This window comes from Condylostylus longicornis, unplaced genomic scaffold (genome assembly GCF_029603195.1).
Source record: "Condylostylus longicornis isolate FDR11 unplaced genomic scaffold, ASM2960319v2 ptg000001l, whole genome shotgun sequence".
NCBI classification, from domain to species: domain Eukaryota; kingdom Metazoa; phylum Arthropoda; class Insecta; order Diptera; family Dolichopodidae; genus Condylostylus; species Condylostylus longicornis.
Window position 1 is genome coordinate 5785158 of NW_026577970.1, and position 17451 is coordinate 5802608.

The 17451-nt window shown below is 23.2% G+C and overlaps 1 protein-coding gene across 5 annotated transcripts in view; it reads left to right on the forward strand.

Moving 5' to 3' along the window:
* Positions 1-7010, forward strand: part of LOC129618533 (probable serine/threonine-protein kinase DDB_G0286481) — a 30152-nt gene extending 23142 nt beyond the window's left edge. Inside the window, exons 8-10 of one of the 5 annotated variants that reach the window (XM_055533361.1) lie at positions 3405-3591; positions 3653-3796; positions 4148-4337. In XM_055533361.1, coding sequence (XP_055389336.1) covers positions 3405-3591; positions 3653-3796; positions 4148-4155 — 339 coding nt within the window. In that variant the 3' untranslated portion in view covers positions 4156-4337. Of the gene's footprint in view, positions 1-3404; positions 3592-3652; positions 3797-4147; positions 4338-6388 lie in introns of those variants that run through there. The other 4 variants (XM_055533369.1, XM_055533341.1, XM_055533349.1 and 1 more) reach the window with 4 other exon arrangements.
* Positions 7011-17451: the final 10441 nt, after the last annotated feature.

Here is a 17451-nt window from a genome sequence, read left to right on the forward strand (position 1 = left end):
CACTGATTTTTATACATTTGGTTATACACATTTAATTTTTAAAAGTAAACAGAAATTTTTACCAAAAAGTGAATTGGATCTTCCTTTAACATAATTCTTTTTTAATAAAAAATATGTAAATTTTAAAACAAAAAAAAAATGTATTTAATTTTGTATATATAAATTTGTACTAAAAACCAAAAAAAGAAAAACTTACGTAAAACATATGAAGTTTTTTATCAAGCCACAAACTAAGTACATCAAATCAACCGTACATTTTATAACTGCTATACATTTTTTGTATATTTTATAAAATTCATTCTGTTTCAAACTTACATAATATATTTTGAATTTGAGAAAAGGTTTTTGATTTCCAAAGAATTTTAAATTTTTTTTTTTGTCTTTTTGATTGCGAATATTAATCACTAATAAGATTTTCTTTTTTATCATAAACATATAATTTCGTTGCTAATATGTCAAATCTTTGCTTCATCTATTTCAAAAAAGTCGTCTTTTGATTTATGCAGTTGGGCGTAATTACTTTTCAAATTTTGAATTTTAAGAATTGATTTAAGAATGCCGCTTCAGCAATAATTTTACTAAACAATTAAAATTTTAATTTTGCGCCGTTTTTATTTTTATTCGTGATTATAGTTGAGTCGATATTTCGAGTTAATGTTTTAAAATAATGTTTTATAAATATTTTCTTTTTATTTTCTTTTGTTTTTTATTTGTTATATAAATATGATATATTGTGTATGTGTGACATTCAAACTGCAAGCAAAATTGCAAATAAAACGCAAATAAATCCACTGCAGTTATAATTTGGATTACAATTTTTTAATTTTATGTTATAAACGTCATCGCGTTTGATATGAATTCAATTTAATTTTTTAACTTGGTTTGTAACAAACCTAATCTGCTATCATGACACTGCTTTATATTTGTTTTCTCACTACTGTGGGGAATGTAATTGCTGTAATTTTTATTATACTTTTATTCTGTACGTTCTTTTTCTTCTTTTCGTATTTAAAATTTTTGACAGTTCAAGTAAAGCAAATAGTACGCATTACTTGAACTGTCAAAACCATCAAGAATTTTCTAATAACTATACATTAATTTCTTCTTTTACTTACTGTTATTTGGTAGCATATATTTTTTTATTCGCATTTGAATTTCTTGACAGTTTTGACAGTTCAAGCAATGCAAATCGTGCGCATTACTTGGATTGTCTGAACGGAAAATTAGGATTAAAAAATATTGTTTAATAATCTGCAAAAATTAAATGATCGTAGATTTTTGGTATCCTAATATTCCGCATTTTTCTGAACTTATATGATCTTTTTCAAACTTAAAATATTTTCGCAGAATTTATAAAAACATTTTAAAAGTGCTTAGTAGAATTTTAAGCCACAACTTCAATTTTCGATCGTGTTTTTTTTGTACTCGTAGTAACGTATGTTAAAAGGGTATATTAAATTTGCCTTACCGTTTGTAACGCTAACAAATAATGGTTCGAGATATAGATTCAAGTATGTTTTTCATCAGCGTCGAATTCTGAGTCGATTTATCCATGTCCGATCGTCCGTCCGTCCCCACGATAATTCAGAAACTAGTTGAGCTAAGTTTTCCAAATTTTCACAAACGATTTATTATAGCTCCAGAAGCCTGTTTAAATTGATATGATTTAGGTTATGGTTCGGGGAGCTGCGCTGCAACTTCAAAATTTATTTGCCTATATCTAAGAAATTATAAAAATTATGGTATTGAAATATCGCACAGCGAATATATTATTACGACTATTTTATTTTATTAAAGTCGTTGAAATTGCTTGGTTTCTTCTGGTAACTGCCATGCAAATTGAAAAATTGTTGGGCTATATCTTAAAAACTTTTCAACCTACATTAATTACATATTGCAAGACAAACAGTAAAATGGCAACCATATTTCTTAAAAGATATTGATACTTCATGAGCGCTTGTGATAGCTGCCATACAACTTCAAATATTTTGTCTTATCTCAGAAATTATTCAGTGCATAGAGCAGAGCTATTATGTTTAATAAAACTAGTTGAAATTTATCGACTGCGTGTGGTAGTTGCCATGCAATTTCATAAGCTGTTTGTTCATAGTCTAGAAACTGTAGAGTGTTACAATGCTGAAATTTTGAACAAAGGAATTTGATAATGTCGTAATCATTTTCAGTAAAACTCTTAAGTTGGATTGGTTTCTATCTATCTCTAACATTTAAAATCACTAATTCTTACGGGTATCATAAAGTTGACGCGGTCAGCTATTCTTGTTTTTTTTTTTGTAGCGGAGATTTATTGACTTTATTGTCGATGCTTCAGCAGATTTTGCAGTTTTGATTAACCGAGCGTGCTTTATAATGAGATTTAGGTCTTGTTAAAATTTCTTGTAGCGTAATAATTTTTTTAATTCTTTAAAAATGAATTTTTATTTGCTTATAAACCTTCCTTAAACACAAAACCTTGAAAAAATAAAATCGATTAAACATTTATTAAAATGTTTAGTCCTAATTTAAAATGTGTGTGCTCATGAAATGTGCATTAAATAAACTCATTATTTGCAAGTGAATTATTTAAGTTTTTTCTTTTAAATTAAGATTTCATACTCCATAAAAAGGCGAAACTTATTGACTTTTCACTGTGATAATAACATACAGGACAAAAAATATTTTTGGCAAATTTTCAAAAAAATAAGTTCTGTTCTAGTGTCCGTTTGTTTACAAAAGCTTTGCGCCACCGTTGAAGAAAGGAAGATTAAACTTTTTACGGAAATTTTCTCGTACTTGGCAATTAAGATCTATCTGAACTTCGGCACATTTTATTCGAAAGGGGAAAAGTTACAAAAGTTCTTTGTTCTGTGGATAAAATATCAAGACGAAATCTTGGTCCATATCTTTATTGTGTAGATGGTGCTAATTTATAATAAAATTAATTTTTTAGTTTATTCGTAAAACTTAAAAAATATCAAATTTTCAAAGAACAAAAAATTAAAGTTATAGGAAAATGTCAACAAAAAAACAGATAAAAAATAAAATAGCAAAATTTATTATAATTACAATAACTGAAATCGAAGAAAACAATAAGTTTGTCTTTACGCATTTCATTTTAACATGAAAAAAAGGAAAAACGTAGTGTTTTTTTTGCAAAAAAAAATAAAAAAGCAAATATTCATTCTTAATTGTAAGTCAGGGTTAACACTATCAAATTTTATTCACGGATTTTGTTGAAGATAGAGAAGATGGAAAGCATGTTATCCTACTATGATCAAACAAAATTCGTGAACTATGGTTTGATAACTCTGCCTAACTATTTTGATTGTTATTTTATATATCTTTTTAAATTTATAAAATGAAAAAGTTTAATATAATACAATTTCTTTCTTTTTTTTAAATTTAAGGTGTTTCGTATTAGAACTCCTCCAGAAGCTATTAATTTGGTGTCAAGGTTATTGGAATATACACCAAGCGCTAGAATTACGCCTTTGCAAGCTTGTGCTCATCCATTCTTTAGTGAATTACGTGATGGTAATCAGACATTACCAAATGGTCGTGATCTACCACCACTATTTAATTTTACAGAGCATGGTAATATAACGTTTTTTTTTCTTTGTAATATTATTAACTATGCATGTTTATATTTTTTTAGAATTATCAATACAACCCACATTAATACCGCAATTATTACCAAGATCACAACAAAATGATGTGTCAAGAGGAGCATCCGTTTCAGCTTCTGGCTCAAATGTATCTAGTGGTCCAGCAACACCAGGTCAAGTTGCTTCAGGTACAGGTAATTTGTTTAAATTTAATTTTTTTTTGTGAAAGTGTAGAGTAAAAGATTAGAGAAGGTTTCTTTTGTTTCGTATATAAATTTCGTAGATATAAATACGTATATATTTTATATATACATATAATAAGAATATGTACATATAAAATATTATTTTTTTTTTGTAAATTAATTTTATATAACCTGTACATTAAACAGTTTTTTTTTATAGGCAATTTAAAGATATTCGCTCTCTTATGTTACTAAAGTCATTAACTTATTCTATATACTTATATTTTTTCTGTTTTTTTTTTTTTAATTCATATTTCTCTGATTTGCCGTTTTGTTTATTATTCATATTTAACTTTCTTTCAGATTCGTAGTAAAAACCTATAATGTTGGAGTAAATGTATTATAAATTTTTTTTTTTAGTTATTTTCTATTTGTAAATTTAAAAAAATTTTTTTAGAGAAATAAAAAAAATGTATTAATTATCTAACATTATGTGACAAATATACTAATATATGTATATATATATATCTATCTAAATGTGTATATATACATATATATTTATATATATATATATATAAACATACACACATATTAATACATGTATAAACGTAAAAAATGTCTGTGGTTTTTGCAACAGAAACATGATAACTTTAATTATTTTTCAATTCTTAAATTAATTTTGAATTATACAGCATCTTTGAACTATAGAACGATTAAAGTCCTTGAATTCCAAGAATATTCTAAAAAAAAGTTTAAAATAATAACCTATTATTATTAAACTCTTACAACTGCTTTGTAAAAGAAAAGCAGCTAAAAATTTTTCATTGGGTTATTTGCTTGGCATTTCTTGAAGATCTTTAAGTTCACTTATGATTCGTAGTTCGATTCGCTTTGCATCAAAATTGCACAACTTCCTTTGCTTATATCCGTTTTTTTTTTTAAACTCAGCTCTTATAAGGGCAAATTTTATTTCCTAGTGAGTTTTTCTACACATGTACGTAGTATATTGATATAAATTTCAATTTAGATTGAGAATAGACAAATAAATTTTTGAAGGAGCAAATTTTGATTAGACCTCCGGAAACATAAACTATAAACAGTTATAATGTCAGAATAGAGCTTACTATTGTGAAATAAATTTATTTGAATTTCTATAAGGCTTTATTTTGTTCAATTATATTAAGAAAAAAGAAAAAAGTAATAAAATTATAATTTCTTAAAATATAAAAATACATGCAGTTGTCATGTCATGTTCAGTTGTAAAATTATAGATATATACATATATACATACATTATATATATAAATACATACAGACACTTACTATGAATGTTTATTGTTCAAAAGCAAGAACAATTACAAAAAAATTTATTTTGGTATCTTTTTTTTTTTAAATTGTTTAAAGATTAAATTAAAACTTGAAAACTATTTGTTTTTTTTTTCTCTGTGTATGTTTAGCTTATTTTGAAACAGAAAATTTTTAATGCATCAAAAACTACATAATAAAAATATACTTAGTTAAAATTATTTGGTAAAATAAAAGTTAAATATAATATAAATTATATTTGAAGTTTTGCTTAATTTATTTTATTTTTTTATTAATTTTTAAGTTTTTAATTATTTTGGAAGTTTCAATAAAATTTATGATTTTATTTTTAAAAACAATAAAAAGTTGAATATTTCTATTATTTTATTTTTAAAACTTGTTAATTTCGAAACACAAAAAATTCTTAAATACCACTTTCGCTGACCTACAAATTTTTGAAAACCTTCTATTTTGATATTTGATTTTTTTTAGTTATTCAATATTAATTGTGATTGTGATTCTATCAAAATGATTTCGTATTAATTTCTTAAACACAATATAAAATATGGCCAAGCAATTTGATTTCTACATTTCGGTAGCTTGGTGTTTTGTTTTTTGAGACTTAAGAATATTTAAATTTTTTACTTTGAGTCCTAAAATTTATACAAATTTCAAGAAAATGAGATTAAAGAGCAAAAAATGACAACTAAAATAAAAGACCAAAAATTTCCCTGATTCTGATATAAATATATTCTTATTTGTAAGAGTATAAGAGAAACTTTCTCTTATTTCCTAGTTGAAGTTTTTAAAATGTCCAATTAAATTTTAGTGTTAAGACAGGGGAAGTAAGTATTATTTGCTATTAGACATATTTTTTATACTACCACCAGACTTATCTACAAATCAGATGTTGCCAATTATTTCAAATAAATATTTTTTGTAATTGAAATTAATTCTTAAAAAATAATTAAAATATTGCATGAGTTATACTTAGTAGAGTAAAAAGTATTTAAATTTTGTATTCATTTCTTCTTTTTTCAAAATGTTAAATTTTTACTAACCCCCATTTTTGTTTTTTTTTCTTTTCTGTTATTAATTTATGCCTATTATTTTTTTACCTTTTCTTTTGCTAAATATCAAATTAAATACACTCACTGTAATTTGAAACAAATATTTAAAAAAAATTATGATAAAAATACTTGAAAACTCTAGTGAAATAATAAAAAACAGAAGAAATTTCAATATAAAACAAAACAAGAAAAAAAAAACTTTTGTTACCCTATTTATATATGCTTTATAGGCAATGCATCAAATGTAGTATCAACTGGAAATTCTACACCAGGTGGAAGTGGTGGTGGAGCAACAGGTTCATCAACAAATATTAGCGGTACCGGTGGTGGTGGAAATTCATCATCTGGTGGTGGTGTCGGTGGTAATAATGCATCAAATATTTCATCATCTGCAACACAAGAACATGCAAATAATTCTAATCAAAGTAGTTCGGGTGGCGGCGGTAATAATAGTACCACTAATGTCGGTAATAGTAGTGGAGGATCTCAACAAATATCATCATCACAACAACAAACAGCGACGACAATGGGTTAGCTAGCTTATTTTAGGGCTAAATTCAAAAATATTAATTATATTAAATTAATTATGATTATTATTATTATTAATATTATTATTAAAATTATTATTATTAATAAACTAATAATACTAAAACAGAAATCAAAACAAAAAAAATTTCAAAAAAAAAAAAATACTTATTATTATATAAATAAATAAAAATGAAAAAAAAAAACCATAATAAGAACAAAACGTTAAAAATAGATAAATACGTTTGTGTATAATCTATATGCACACACACATAATATGTATATATGCATATATTATAATAAACGTTTAAAAATTATGTATAAATAAATAATTATTAATATATATAAATATTAATATTATGACATTATTAATATATATATATATATATATATATACACATATAATATGACATGTATTAATTTTGATATAACACACATTAATATTAAAACAGAAATTTGCATAAATGAATATAACAGATAAAAAAAAAACTAAAAATATAATTTAATTATTTAGGTATATATAAATATAAATAATATGGCCGTACGTATATTTTTCATATACATACATAAAAATATTATAAAATATATATATATATGCATATATGTATGTATAAATAAATAGACATTATTATAATATATATATTGGTATGCATATTATAATGTTATAGTTTATTTGTGCACTCATATATTTCAAAAAAAAAATATATATATATATATATGTACACAAACATATTTACAAATTGTATATATGTCATAAATATATATACATTAATTAATATATATATATATATATATATATTAAAATTAGAAAATAAATTCTTTAAGCAAAAAAAAAAAAATTAAAAAAAAAAGAACAACAATGATAAAATTAAGTATGAAAATATCATTTCATTACAGCATCCACTAACAACAATTTAACAATCACACACCTTTAAAACAAATAAAAAAAACATTAAAAAATACAAAAAAAAAACTATTAAATTGCAGTAAAAATCATCAAAAAAAAAAAAACAAAAAAAGATTATAAATATGAGAAAACTAAGATAAATTTAAAGGAAAAAGTAAAAAAAAATTAGATGAAAATATTGAAAAAAATAAAAAAAAAAGAAAATTTAAAATAAAATAAATTAAAAAAATATTGTCACGTGTATAAAAAATAAAAAAAAAAATAATGCATATAATTTAAATATATATAGACAGACATATATATGTGCGTACTACACAAACCATTTAAAGGGGAACTTTTACTTGAAATTTTCTCAAATTTACAAAAAACATTTAAAAAAAAATCAAATAATAAAAAAAACCGTAGAATTCGCAAATACCTTGAGTTCGTTTCTTTTGCAACAAAATATTTCAATATTGGCAAGCATTTTTTTTTTTAATTTTCAAATTTCTAAATATGTATAATTTTGACATTTTTGAATGCACAGTAATTAAATAATTAATGTAGCATATTAAAAAATTTTTATATTATTTCACTATCAATAAATTTAATATTTTTATTGACATTTTAATTGCGATGTAAACAATTTAATTTTTTTAATTTATTTGTAAGTAAAAAAAAATTTATTTGAAAATTGACGTTTATTATTTTGATATAAATAACAGAAATTCAAAATCTTACATAAATTTTACTTACTTTCAATAAATTTTTATTAATATAGTTCAAACAAATCGGACTACATATTCTTTAAAACGCTTAGAGGCAGTCTTATATGTATAATATATAAAAGGATTTAATTTAAAAAAAAAACGTGTTTTATCCATGCAACACCAATTTTATGTATTTTTAAATGTTTATATACAAACAGTGTATATATAAAGTTGCATATTATGATAAGCTGCTGCTGCTGCCGAAAAAACGAACTCACCCACTCATAATTTGTTTGCTTTCTTTGTTTTTTTTTTTTTTTTTGATTTCTCTTATCTAAAATCTTCACTTTTTTTTTGGTTTTTAATTAGAATTATTTTTATTTTTCGAACTTTTAATAGAAAAATTTTTTTTTAATTAATTATTAATGTTTTCATTATATTAAAAAAAATAGCAGATGTAATTTTATAATAGGCTCATTGTATTTATATTAAAAAACAAAAATTTAAAATTTTATATAAGTCAAAATATAAAAAAAAAATATAAAAAAAAAAAAATAAATAAAAAATATGCGTGTCGGATATAATTTATAAATGTCACAGTGAAAAATTTTTTATTTAAGTAAGGGAAAATAACTAAGAATAATATGTTAATTATATTTTTATTAAAATTACATAATTATTATTATTATATATTATATTGTTTCGCGAAAAAAAAAATTTTAATTATTATACAGATATATATATATATATACATATATGGACATATACGTATATAATATAAATAGATTTATTATATGTATATAAATATATAATTAATGCGTGTAAAACATAGGACATGTACCAAAATGCAGATCTGACATTAGACTAGAATTATTCAGCAATAAAATTTTAATTCAATAAAATTGTCATTGTCAATAAATTGAATAAGTCAAATTGATGTTAGATTTATATTTTTTGAAAGACGCCCGTACACTCATATACTCTTAGCCTCGCATAAATTTGATGTGATAAAAGTATTAATGTTTTCAGTATAGAATTTAAAATTTCAAAATTAATTTTATTCTGAAAATTACAATATTTTTGAATAATATCCCGATCATCATCTTCTCAGGTGAGGCATGTCTAAGAGAAATATGGGTAATAAATTATTTAAATGTACATAAAATAGAGTTTTTCATAATTTTGCAATTTTTTTTTTTTGAAAAAAGGAAAATATCAAGTATTACTAAGCAAAAGAATAACAAATTTATTGTAAAAATTATAATTTAGAAAATATTTCCTTTAATTTTCATTATAATTATGTATTTTCTGTAATTAAATATTTTTGAAAAATTTTCTACAATTTAAAAAGAAAATCTTTGAAAAGGTTGCAGTCCTTAAAAAAGGAAATGTAATAAAATTATGTTTAATACTTATATAACTTAAAAATTTATTGTCTGATTGCGTCTCAGTTTGAGGCTTTTTTATTCACCAAATGAGAAGAAACTGATTAAGTACGATTATACCCGTATAATGCAATTTTTAATATATGTATAAGATGCAATCACCAATACAGTCACTTTGTTTTTGAAGTTGACTAGTTCCGTCGAAAAATTTAGAATTCTGATTTGAAACTGACTAAAAAAAAAATGTGCAATCAAAGTATTGTTCAAAGAATTTGTTTTAAAAGTTATAAATAAAAATAAAATAAAAATTATGTTAATACAAAATTATAGTATGTATGAAATTTACTGAGCACTCTATTTCTATCCTTAACTCATATTAATATTATTAAGCTAAAATGTGGATTAAGCCAAAAACTATTACTTATTTTAAAAATGCAAAAGTATTTTTTTTTATAAATTAATATTTCGGTTAAAATACTATATGTCTATGAGTCCCTCAGAATATGATCAATATTACAGAATTAGATATTCTTGGTTTTTTATTTTTTTGTGTTATTCATTGCAACAACTACTTATTAGAGTAGTTAAATTACATAATTAAATTTTTTCTTCAGGCCAATTTACTAAGTAACTTAATACTATACAAAATTTTTAGACATTTAAGATTGAAAATTAAAAATTTTCGAAAAGCTAAAATATTGCAGAAATCTTTGAGAATTTTAATGGAAAATAGAGAAAATATCTTCTAATCATAAATAATTTTATTGCAAAAACCAAATTTTATACGTGATGGGCTTGTTGCAAAATCAATAGAAATAACTTCAGAATCACAATATGTTGTTTTTGAAGCATCATTTTGAGAATTTGATTACAGAATACAATATTTAAAAATTATGGGAAATTTTCAATATAGAATTTAATATTTCAAATTTATAATTTTATTATGAAAATTAACAAAATTTTTTGAATTCAATATCCGATAATCAGTGTCAAGTGATGCATGTCTAAGACATTTACAGCTGAGTAAATATTTGTTTAGAAGGAACAACTATATACATAATTAAGTTCGAAAATAAAATCTAATTATATTATTCTTATATTTGAAAATTTATAAGGGATATTTAAAATTAAAAATATATATTGTTTTTTTTTTTTTAACTCATATATTATTATATTCGATTGTATATAAATATGATGATATATAAAAAATTATATAATTAAATTTTCAATGTAAAAAAAAAATAATAAAAATAAAAAAATTATATAAGAAATTTTATTTCAATTTTTAGTAGTGAATAAATATAAATTGGTTATTTTTATTTTAAAAATTATAAATTAACTAATTAATAAATAAATATAGAAATGATGAAGTCATTTCTAGAAAAAGAAAACTCATTAAGAAAAAATATTTAAAAATTTAGAAAAAAAAAATACTTATGTTTTATAAATGAGAGAAAAAAAAATTTATTAATATTTTCTTTTTACATTGTTTAAAAAATTCATAAAAAAAATAATAATATGTTTAATTATTTTTGAAATAAAAAACAAAATTCAGCAGGGATACACCATTTTTGTAAATGTATCTTATTATTTTATTAACATATTTTATAAGGAGATCTTAGGCTAAAAAAAAAGTGTTAGGATAATTTTGTTTTAATAAATAGGAATATTTCATATATATATATATATATATATATAAATACACATATATATAATATATACATTTAATTATATTATATAATATATTGTTTTTGTTTTTCTGAAAATATGAAATCATTAAACAATAATTTTTGTAGACATTAATTAAAAAACATTAATTAATTAAAAGAAAAAGAATACATACTAAAAATATTAAAAAACACAAAAAAAAAGTACATGTCTCCGACAGTTTTAAAAATGTTTTGATTAGGAATAAAGTTATTTAAAAAAAAAAAAATTAAAAATTTAATAAATGGATTTTTATTTATGAAATTTTTACGGATGTTTTATTATATTTTTTTAATATTAGTTAAGTATGGTTAATGTTTGTTTTTTTTTTCTGTTCGATTCTGGTGCAGCCACCATATCTATTCATCTGCATTTTCTTTAAACGAATCCTATGATGTTATTTTGATATTATTTAATAATATCATTAATTTCAGTATATAAAGGGGATTTTCGAAATTCAGTTCTAGCTTAGATTTTAATATAAAATGTGTTTGATGAATCAAAACCACAAAATCTTCAAAATGCAGCATGCTCAAAAGAAGCACATTCGAAAATAGTGGCATGTTTAAATTTGTTACAAAATATTTTAAGTTTGAAATATTTTTATAAAACAATTTATTTTTGAAAAAATTAACCATTTAGTTTCCGTAATTCTGTAATGACGTAAGAAAACAAAAAAATTTTACGATTTAAGTTAGAACTTTAAGTGTATAATATTTGAATTGTTGAAAATCCCCAAACTTATATTTGAATATTTAATTTATGATTAAGATTTAAATAATATCATATATCACATTATATTTTATGCGTTTTAGAAAATACAGGTGATAGTTATATTATATGATATCATCATCGGTTTACATGGTAAAATTTATTAAGTAGGTACTTTTAATTTTTTTTTTGGAGAAAATCGCGATTTGTAATTTTTTTTTTTAATAAATTTATGTTAAATAAGAAAATGAATTAAATTATCCGGACATGAATTTAATTAAAAGAAGTTTTTAAAAGTGTTAAGAAGATGCTGAGTAATTTTTCTAAATAATCAATTAGAGTATCATTTAATTTGATTATTGAAAAATGGTGTTGTTAATGTGTTTTACCTTTAAACCGATAATGAATATTATATGCCCCGTAATCCCAAATGGGTATATTTTGGGAAGCAAATTATTTCTATATATCACTTTGATAATATAATATACATATAATATTCATCATATAAGTAATATTAAAATTAAAAAAAAAGTATTTAATTAGTTAATAGAAATCAATTTTATCAGAATATTTGTTTTTATATACTAAATTATATTTAAGTTGGGGATTTTCAATAATTCTAATTTATATTTTAATACAAAAGCGAGTTTAATTAAGCAAAACTGAACAAACTTGTAAAAGAAACACGTTCGAAAAATGATTTTCAAATATTGCAGGCGATCTTAAAAGTTCTAAAATTGAAAACTGTAAAAATTTTAAAAGCAATTTATTTATTTTTATGTAGATTTGTATTTATGTAAAAATAAATTTTTAAAATTTTAATTAGAACTATAAGTGTTGTATGTTTCTGAATTATCGCAAATTCTTTAACTATATCTAAAAATTCAAGTAAATTATTTGAAATTTACAAAATTTAATATCCATATTAGACGCATTATTTGAAGTGATTGTGGAAACTGATTGTTTAAACTGAAAATCTCATTAATTTTTAAATAATATCTAATCAACTCAAGTGATGTTACGTTATGAATTTGGATAAAAATCTTTTTATCCAAAATAATAGATATTTTCCTTATTTTTTAAATTCTTAAAGAAACTCAAAGTGATATTGTAATGTGCTTTTTAAAATTTACCCAAAAAATTAATTATATTTTTACTTTGGAGATTGCAAAATGGAAAAAATTATTTTGAACACAATTTTGTTTTTAAACTTTTATTTCGTCCAACAAATGCTTTAGATATTCATAATTCTTATATTTAATTCCAAAAAAATATTTGAATTTTTTGGTAGCCGCAAAATAAATAATTTTAATAAAATTTAATAAAAGTGTCACGCGAGTAAAACTTCAATGGCAAAATCTAAAAAAAATTGATTTTTAAATTGAAAATTATTTTTGGAATTAGAGTATGTAGTTGTTTAAATATGTAATTAGCAAAAAAAAAATTAATGTTAAAAATATACAAACATCAACTATAAATATTATTTTACTTTAATAAAAGTTTCCCTTGTTTTCAAAATTGCTTCAGTCAACGTTATGTAATCGAAATATGCAACATATATATGTACTTATATAAAAAAAAAAAAACAAAAAACTTCATTTTTAATTTTTAATTTTTTAAATTATTCTCACCGTCGTAGACACAATAATTGAACGAAAGAAAGCAAATATTTAAAAAAACAAAAGAGCAAAACAAAAAAAAAATATTCTAATCTAATCTTGATATAAGGGAAATTCTAATTCATATGCTAGCAAAATTTCATATTCTTATAAAAAGTAAAAAGTAAAAAAAATTACATTTATAATAGTGAACAAAAAAAATGAAAAGCTATTAAAAATAATTAAAAATTTATCAACAACTAGAAAAAGAAAAATTGTAAACTATATTACAAGAAAAAAAAAAAGAATTTAACAGAAAAAAAAAATAAAAAAAATTTATAAAAAATTGTAAAATTATCGACAAAATAACAAAAAAAAAAAAGGAAAAAAATAAATAAATCTTGATTTAAAACAAATTTCTTGCAAAAATAAAAATATAAATTAAAATATTGATTTTGCTCTTTCACTAAATCTCATTTGTAGATTTGACAAATCCGGGGGATATTCAAGGATGAGAAGTGATTAAATAATTTGGTGAAGTTTCTGTGACGTCGTAAATGTCTCAAAACAAAAAAAAAACTTATACCCAACAAACGACGACATTTCATTACAGTTTACATTACATTTTTAATGCAATGTAAAGTATAAAGTTTTATTATCCATTGTGTTAAGATAGATTTCGGATCGAGCAAAAGACTATAAATATTATGAAGTAAATATTAATAAATCAAAAAAGAAATGATCAACGTGGATTATTTTATATAAAATAAAAAAAAATTATCTCCTGTTAAGTTTAAAAATACCGAAAATATTAAAATTTAGCATGACTACACAAAAGCAAAAAAAATTTTAGCTCATTATTTTAATTCCAACCTTTTGTAAGCACCCATACGTCTTAAAATTGCAAAAGACGTCTACATTGTAAAACCGATTTTAATTTTCCGACAATTTTGATCTTTATTGGAAATGTTGATGAGGTTGACGTCATTTTGACCGATATTTGTATAGTGGTTTAGTACTTCGGTATGGAGTTTGTAACTAGTTGAAGAAGTTGAAGGAGTCGTCCGGTATGGACAAGTATATTATATATTCTTGCTCAGCATAAAATTCTGCGTTGTTTTAGACATATACGTCCGTCCGCCCGATCACACGGTAATTCAATAAAGTTGGGTCAAACCAATGTTTTGTATTGTAGCACTTTTCCTTTCAACAAGTGAAAATTCTGCTTTTAAATGCAGTCTATGTATACCTACCACACTATTAAAACTATTTTCATTCATATACGATACTATTTCTAGGATTGCATATATTTAGGATGAACGATTTATGCAGTCTTTGAAATAAAGCAAAAATTAGTATAAAGTGGGGTTAACATAATTCTCGATTTTAAGGGTTAATTGTGTTAGTTAAGGAAAATAATTATATATTTTAATCTCATGGACTTTACCGTTAGCTTTTTGCGTTTATAGAAATTTGAAAAATCTTGCGGTTTCGGAAATATAAGGTGTCAAAAACTCAAATTTTACAAATTTCAAGAGGCGATAACTTGAGAGGGGGTGGAGATGGAAAAAAACAAAATGAACTATTTCTTAATGTTTAAAAGCTCCTAAAATTTCAAGCTTCTACAGGCTGGGGTCTAGAAGAAAAACGAAATCAAAAATTTGGAAAAAACGGATTTCAGATAACGGTAAATTTGAACGGCCATTTTGTTTTTCTAAAGTTCAACTATAGTATACCGCACTAGGGGAAGCAAGCCACTGCCTTTCTGCGTTTGCAAAATTTCAAAAATGCTTATGGTTTTATTGCAACAAATAGTTAAAAAAGGCAATTTTTTGGTTTTTGGAGGGGTATAACTTCTAGAGGCGGGGGAGATAGGTAAAAATTTTGTTGTACGGAAATAAGTTTCTAGTAATGGTGTATGTACGTATTAAATTTCAGCTTTCTATCTTCAAGAGTGTAAAAGTTTTGTAAACAAAAAAAGTGTCCACGGACGGACGGACGGACAGAGTGAAACTAATAAGCACTTTTTTCAAAAAATTTTTGGAAAAGTGCTAAAAACGAATTACGCAATGGACGCCAAACAAGTTGTTTCTTTTCTGCTAAGGATGCTTTTTTAAAAAGTTGTTTCTTTTCTGCTAAGGATGGCTGCTATTGTAATTGAACTGATTTAGGCAACGGGTTCGGATAGCTGCCATTGAACTCAAAGAGTTTTTTTTAATATTTTAAAAACCAAAAGAGATATTAGTGTAAAATTTAGTAGAGGTGTGTCCAATTACATTTTACATTGTTCTAAAAATTTTATTGGAATGGCTGCACTGGTTTGGGTAGCTGTCATATAACTCCAAATGCTAATTCTTTATATTCGAAAAAGTAATAAAGCTAGATTCATGAAACTTGGCAGTCATGTGTTCAATTTTATGCCACATATATCTATGAAATTTGGTTGGAATGATTTGACAGGTTCGGGTAGCAATTAATTATTAAGTATAATAAAATTAAATTAAACAGTCGTGTGTCCAAGTCGTGTGCGTGGCTTGACAGGTTCGAGTACTTGCAACAATGAAAGCTAATTCTAGATAATTCAAAAAAAAAAATTTTTAAATTCAGATTGTCAAAGTGTGGTGTATAATTGGGTCGATTTATATCGACTAAAACGGGTTTACTTGTTATAGCTTGAAATTGATATGGCTGGTCGTATTTTTATTGTAGCATATCAAGTATTTTTCCTTATATAGACGCATACAAAAATGGCTTTGGGTGTAAAACGGATCTGCCTCTATTGAAAGACATGCGAACATAAATGACCTGTAGTAAGTCTAATAAATGTAATTAATGTAATTAACATTGAAAACGAAAATTCTCTAAAGGTTTATGATCGAGCAACCATTTAGTAATAGGTCTGTAATAAGTAATTTGAATGTAAGACATCGAATAATAATGCGGTGATCAATTATCTCTCAATAACATCAACTACCTCTGAATTCCTTCAACATTTAAAACTAGCTGAAGAATTAGTGTCAACAAAGTCGACATTCATATTATCCTCAAAGAACTAGATCACTATCTGTAAAAGCGCCAGCAAAAAGGACAAACGAATACATATATTAAAAATATCATTAGGCTCAAAAGCAGAAATGTAATTGTATAGTGATTTGAAAAATATAACCGGTTTCAATTATTCAATTAGATGGAAATTTTGTTTTTATTGTACTGGATTATTGCTGGATCACGCAAACCTAATTTTAAATCGCATCTAAATATCACAACAAAGAAATTATTATCATTTCAAATTTGTTATAAGGTGAAGATCAATTTTAGAGCAAACGTTTCAGGCGGCATCATATCGTGTGGCTGATATCATAGCGTGTGGTTTACGTTTTTTGCTTTAAATGGTTTGCGCTGGTATGATCCTCATAGGGTCGCTCCTTAAATAGATTGTTATTAATCGATTCAGCAACATTGCGTTCACCTAAGGGGATTTCGGATATTATATACATTCACCAACTATATAGCTACTCTGGATATTGTTTCTTCGCCGTTACTTGAAGAAATTTCTTTAAGTGAAAATATCAGAAACTTACAAAATATTTTTTAATTTATGATATGTTAATTTTTCTTTTAATCAATTTTTATTTTGAAATTAAAAATTTTAATTCGAAATTTACATTATTGTAAATTAAATTATATACCACCCATACGTTTTTCTTCTTCAGTTATTTAAAAAATGATTTTATGCTTGCGCTATCACCATAACGCTTAATATTCAATTAA